The sequence below is a fragment of the Triticum dicoccoides genome, chromosome 2A (genome assembly GCF_002162155.2).
Source record: "Triticum dicoccoides isolate Atlit2015 ecotype Zavitan chromosome 2A, WEW_v2.0, whole genome shotgun sequence".
In the NCBI taxonomy this organism is placed as follows: domain Eukaryota; kingdom Viridiplantae; phylum Streptophyta; class Magnoliopsida; order Poales; family Poaceae; genus Triticum; species Triticum dicoccoides.
In genome coordinates this window covers 778,944,803-778,950,726 of record NC_041382.1, presented here as the reverse complement: position 1 = coordinate 778,950,726, position 5,924 = coordinate 778,944,803, and the positions used below count along the sequence as shown (strand labels likewise).

At 45.3% G+C, this 5,924-nt stretch overlaps 1 protein-coding gene across 1 annotated transcript; it reads left to right on the top strand.

The window, feature by feature from the left end:
* Positions 1-67: 67 nt before the first annotated feature.
* LOC119358457 (putative inactive disease susceptibility protein LOV1) lies at positions 68-3,770 on the top strand. Its single transcript, XM_037624992.1, has 2 exons — positions 68-834; positions 1,862-3,770. The coding sequence occupies exons 1-2, from the start codon at positions 68-70 to the stop codon at positions 3,768-3,770; spliced, it is 2,676 nt and encodes an 891-aa protein (XP_037480889.1).
* Positions 3,771-5,924: the final 2,154 nt, after the last annotated feature.

The following is a 5,924-nucleotide window of genomic DNA, read 5'->3' as shown; positions in this document are numbered from 1 at the left end:
AGAGAGAGAGAGAGAGAGAGAGAGAGAGATAAGCTAGCAAGAGAGGTTGAGAGTCCACCGCCTGAGCATGGCGTTGGAGATCGGCGCAGCGGTGCTTCGTGCCGCTGTGCCCTCTCTTGGGAAGCTGCTCATGTACGAGTGGGGCCTGGACAAGGCTGTGAAGAACGGGCTGAGGAACCTCGAGGGCGAGCTGATGAGCATGCACGCTTTTCTTGGGGATGTCTCCGGCATCCCGCCGGACCATCTTGAATCCCAGGAGAAGATCCGGGCCGGCCAGGTCAGGAAGCTGTCTCATGCCATCGAGACACGCCTCCACTCCTTCATGGCTTGCATGGAGTCGATCAAGACCAAGGCCACCCTTGTTTCTGCACCGAGCAAGCTGATTATTAACCATCAGATGGACAACTACATCAAGGAAACACTTATCGAGGTTAAGAGGCTGCGTCACCAGCATGGTACGTATCCTTCTAAGAGTGCCCTGGAAAGTACTTCCACACACAGAGAAGGCACTCGTATGTTTGCCATGGACATCAGGGAGTCTAACCCTGTTGGCTTAGACGGCGGAATCGCCGACCTAACCAAGATGCTGTCCAAGGGCGACCATGTCTCCATTGTCGGGATGGGGGGCATGGGCAAGACCACTCTTGCTCGAGCACTTTATGACAAGATGAAAGAGGATTTTGATTGTGCAGCTTTTGTTCCCATCGGCGTGAGAGTTGACACGAAGAAGATTCTGACCAACATCTTCGATGAACTTCACAAAGAGATTTATGGTCACGAACCAGACCAGCGCCAGCTAACCAATCAGCTGCAAGATTTCCTCGTGGATAAGAGGTACGCATACCAATCGATCCTTCTGTTAGTTTTCACACACACACACACACACACACACACACACACACACATATTCTCGTCTACCATGCAACTGTATGAACTGTCACATATATAGGATATTATCCACATATACGGATGACATAAATACAGAAATTATGAATTGATAAATGCATGTTTTCGTTTTCCACATGTAAACAATGAATTATAAATTAACTATAAAGATTGCATCTCATCGATCAAGTTCATACGCTAATTAGGTGGGTAATTATTTATTTATTAAAAAATTAACAAGTGTTTATCTGTTGTGGTAGTGCCCTACATGTGGACCGTAAATGTTCTCTAGTGCTAATTTCTAGTACGAGTTTAAGATTATATTTTCTTGTTGTATATATAAATATGACATGATTGATTCATTGTGATGCCTCTTATAATACCATGTTACGGATAAACACTAGGCTTATTGGCATGGAGCCCAAAATTTTGAAATATTAAAATTCAATTTTTAAGTTTCAAGACAATCTAAAAATAAACAGACAACTACCTATAAATGTATACTAGATGTGTGTAATATTCCTTATGAACTACGTTTTCATGTGAGTTCTATCAAGAAATCATGTACTTTTACGGTCAATAGTACATGTGCTAGAAATACATATTTTGTCATTTTAGTGTAGCCCGCACAAAGCAGTATTTCGCCATGAAACGTTCCGGGCAAGTAGTATACATCCATGGGTGTGTGTGTTTTTTAACAATTTTTTGAACCTACAAAACTTTGAATTTTTTAAATGTCATGCTCCATGGAGCTCGAGCTTCATTAGCAATTTCCATGATTATTGAGTTCTTCGTAAGCTATTGCAACAAATGATTTTAGTATTCTGCAAAGAAACCATGATTGAGCTCTTTGTAACTCCCGCATATCTGTGTATCCCTATCTTTCATGCCTTCTCACCTGCATTTCTAGTTTTACTGAAGTTGGTATTTTTCATGATAATTAATATTCTAGCCTCTTGACTCCTGGTGTGAATAGGTGTTTAATTGTCATCGATGATCTATGGGATGAGGTAACATGGAACCTTGTTGAAGGTATTTTTAAGAGTAGTGCTGGAAGTAAAATCATCACCACAACTCGTAACCTGAAAGTTGCTGAAGAAGTTGGTGGTGTTTACCAGATAGAACCATTATGCCATGAGGACTCAAAAAAGTTACTCTGTGCTAAAGTTGGGGTTGAAAGCCATGATACCGAATTTGACATAGTGTCAGATAAAATTTTGCGTAAATGTGGTGGAGTGCCAATAGCTATCGCTATGATAGGTAGCTTGCTTTCTAAGAGTAAAAGCAAGGAGTGGCATAGGGAGTATGAGTCAATTGGTTTTGATGAGCACAAGGAGGATGGGGCTTTCGAGCACGTAAGGAAGGTGTTGTCTTATAGCTATTATGCTCTACCCGCCTATGATATCAAGAAATGCTTTCTTTACCTAAGCCTGTTCCCGGAAGACCACTGGATCGAGAAGAATATGTTGATATGGAGGTGGGTGGCAGAGGGCCTTGTTCCTGATGGGTCATTTGGGACTGGTGAGAAGTATTTCATCGAGCTACTAGATAGGTGCATGATCCAGTGGGCGGTGAGCCCTCGTGACGTGGGCCAAGGGGGTTGTCGGGTTCACAGTTTGATGCTTGACCTCATCCGTGACCTTTCAAGTGGTGAGAAAGAGAATTTCTCCACTGTGCTCGGCATGAAGCAGGAGAGCCCATCTCAAACCATACATAGATTAGCCATCCACCAGGGCCAAGACCAAAACACTAGCCAGGAACTGGAACTGCAAGTCGGGGAGGTGCTGTCATTTTATGCCAGCACGTGTACCGGTAGTAGCTTTCCGGCACTGCGGAAGTTGAAGCGCGTGCGAGTAATAGATCTGGAGGGCTGTGATTTATCCTCCGGAGATTGCAAACTGATGCACCTCGGCAAGTTGGATGGGCTGGAGTACATTGGGCTTGTGGGCACGCCTGTAGCTGAGCTCCCCAAGAAGATAGGACGCCTCAAGCTCATACAGACCCTCGACGTGAGGGCGACCGGCATGAAAGTGCTACCGGTGTTCGTCGAGGATCTAAAGAAGCTGAGGTGCCTGCGTGCTGGCAAGGGCACGAGGATGATGGGCCGGATAGGGGAGCTGACGTCCCTGGAAGAGCTGTGGCTGCACTCGGTGGACGAGTCCCCGGACTTCGCTATGGAACTCCAGAAGCTGAAGAAGATGAGAGTGCTGGTAATCCATTTCGATGGGATGGACAACGGCATGCAAGAGGTGCTAGTGGTGTCTCTGCATGAACTAAAGAGCCTTCAGGCCCTGCAGGTCTGGTCTGATGCAGATGATAAGTTCCGCCTGGACTGCTGGGAAGGCAGCGTGCCCTCCCCGCAGCTCCGCCAGCTGCTGCTGTTCGGGATCATCCTACCCAGGCCGATGCCGTGGATCCACAAATCGTGTGTCCCCAAACTCTCCAAACTGTTGCTGCAGGTGGAGATGTTGAGGACGGAGGACTTCAAGATCCTCGGGCAAATGCCGTCGCTCCGCTCCCTCTACCTGCACAGCGAGGACAACAGCCTGTCCTACATCGCCGAAGAGGACGAGTTCCCTGAGTTGGGATACATCAACACGAACATAGAGCTGATATGTGGAAAAGGTGGGCTGCCAAAGATCCAGGAGCTTGAGATTGGTGGCATCAGGGTAGGCATGGACGTTGGTCTGCAGGGGAACATGCCTCTGCTCGAGAGGGCAACCTACCACCTCGACTGCTTGAACTGCGGCCCCGTGGAGGTGCAGAAGGCAGAGGAAGAGCTAAAGCGGGCGAGCCAAGCCCACCCCAATCGCCCCTCCATCACCATCAGGAGATGGAACAACGTACGTTCTTGCAACTTGCATCGCTCATCTTCCTATAAATAAACTAAGTTCTGCGATCATGATCGCTCATCTAATTCCCCGATCATGTGTCATTATTTTGGTTTAGCTTGGATTGGCAACGCAGTATGCAATCCTGGAGAGGGGGTCCATCTCGTTCCCAGGCGGCAGCCCAGGTCTTGATGGAGGCGAAGGGGGAAGCTGATGCCACGGGCCTTTTAGCTAGAGGTATGTTGATGCTTATGCGCGAGCAGCGCGACCCTGCATATGTCAATGCTATGTCAGCTGTTGGAGCACCACCTACCCTCGCAGTGGATGACCCTACAGATACTCCATCTCAGGTAATTAAAAGTTGGTTGGTCAGTACTAACTATTGTTTCCTTTTTCCCCACAATACTACTCCCTCTGTCCCAAAATAAGTGATCGACTTTGTACTAACTTCATACTAAAGCTAGTATAAAATTGAGTCATTTATTTTAGGATGGAAGGAATATAATACTATACCTACCGGCATAGGCACCCAGCTATTATGGTTTAATTAGGAACCCAATCACGACATTTGCTAGCTAGGGATTCATCGAGGAGGCCATCAAGTAGTAGATTAATTGTTTATGTAACTGTTGCATTCTGGAAATAATTATTTTGAATTAACTACACTCATGCTACAAGTGATGTGGCAACTAAACTGTCGTTGTTTAGTTAATTAGACTAATTATTAATCTAGCATCTGTATACTTACTTGCGCTGATTCTTTTTAACCACACATGCACGCAGGGACCTAGCCGTAATTCTGAAGGTGAAACACAATTCTCTATCGAAAGCTTGCCAGACGACCAGTTCGACGCCAATTTGGCGGCTCAAACAGGAATAAATCCAGCTGTTATAATGAGCTTGCGAAGAAGTTCATTCAGGACCCTGAGATTATTGCTGCATATGGGTCGATTGAACCTACTGCCTTTCTCCTTTCTAAAGTGGCACAACTAGTGATATCAGATATTACGAGCCATTTGCAAGCAATGGCAGCTATGATGCAATTTGGTGGTGGGCATGCCGCCAATACTCAGGTAAGCCCTCCGTACAACTCTGCCATTCCTAAATATAATCCTTTTTTAGAGATTCTAATATGGACTACATACTGAACAAAATAAGTGAATCTACATTCTAAACTATGTATATGTACTCCATATTGAAATCTCTAAAAAGAATAATATAACGGAGGGAGTGTATTTTATAAAAAAACATCCTCATTCGTCCTGTTCTACGGGCTGGGTACTGTAAATTTGGTAGCCACGCATTCTCTAATACCTACTGTTACGGAGTGTATTCACTTTATAGGTAGCATCCAATTTTATAATTGATTGGCAAATTTTAAGTTAACTGCGTGTAGTAGTGTAGAGGCTATAAGAACTGTCAATTTGTTCAGCCAGTATATGCATCTTTGTTTTTCGCAATGATATTCCGTAAGTTGTGGGCTTGGAGTTTGCTATTATTGGACGCAATTAATGTTGCTTGATTGACGGTTCTTTTAATCACATAATTAAGCAGGGATGGAGCGACAGTTTCTTGGCTGTTGGTCGCAGCATGATTGCAAACAATAAGTTATTTCAAACGTATGCAACTCTTATGAAGAAAACTACTGAAAAGCTGCTCCAGAACCCTGAAATTGTAGCCTGCACGAATAGATTGCATGAAATTGTAGGGCGAAACGATGGTCAGACCTGGACCGGGTCCAACTTTTCTAGATTGATGAAGCTTATGGTGCCAGAAATGGTGAGTTGTATAGCTGAACAAACGGATGGGCCAGGAAATTGCCACGGTACGTATGTAGGTTTTCCATTCTTAGAATGATGCCATTTGCGTTGTATGTCCTTTCTTCCATATCTCAATTTCTCCAGCCAACACCTTATATATCCTCTGCTATATGAGGTGCAGAGGCAGAAAATTCTGATGCAGGTGTCAGCCGTGAGCCACTGCCTAAGGTACCGCTAACCAACAATACTCATGCATTCATCAACTGTAATAGCCGCGCATTGTTACTTGATACTGCGTGTATGCACACTCATGCAGATGCAGGTCGACACCGACACTGTGCTCTCCTGGCTCAACACCCCTGAAGGATCCGCTGTTGTATCGAAGCTGGCCGCTATGCATAGTATGAGTCCTGTCGCTTGTGCGAGAATATTTGAGAAGTGCCTGCGG

Bases quoted from the DNA above. Each gene is read 5' to 3' on its own strand.
- LOC119358457 (XM_037624992.1), top strand. From the start codon at position 68: ATGGCGTTGGAGATCGGCGCAGCGGTGCTTCGTGCCGCTGTGCCCTCT. The intron at 835-1,861 runs GTACGCATACCA...TGGTGTGAATAG, and splicing joins GATTTCCTCGTGGATAAGAG to GTGTTTAATTGTCATCGATG.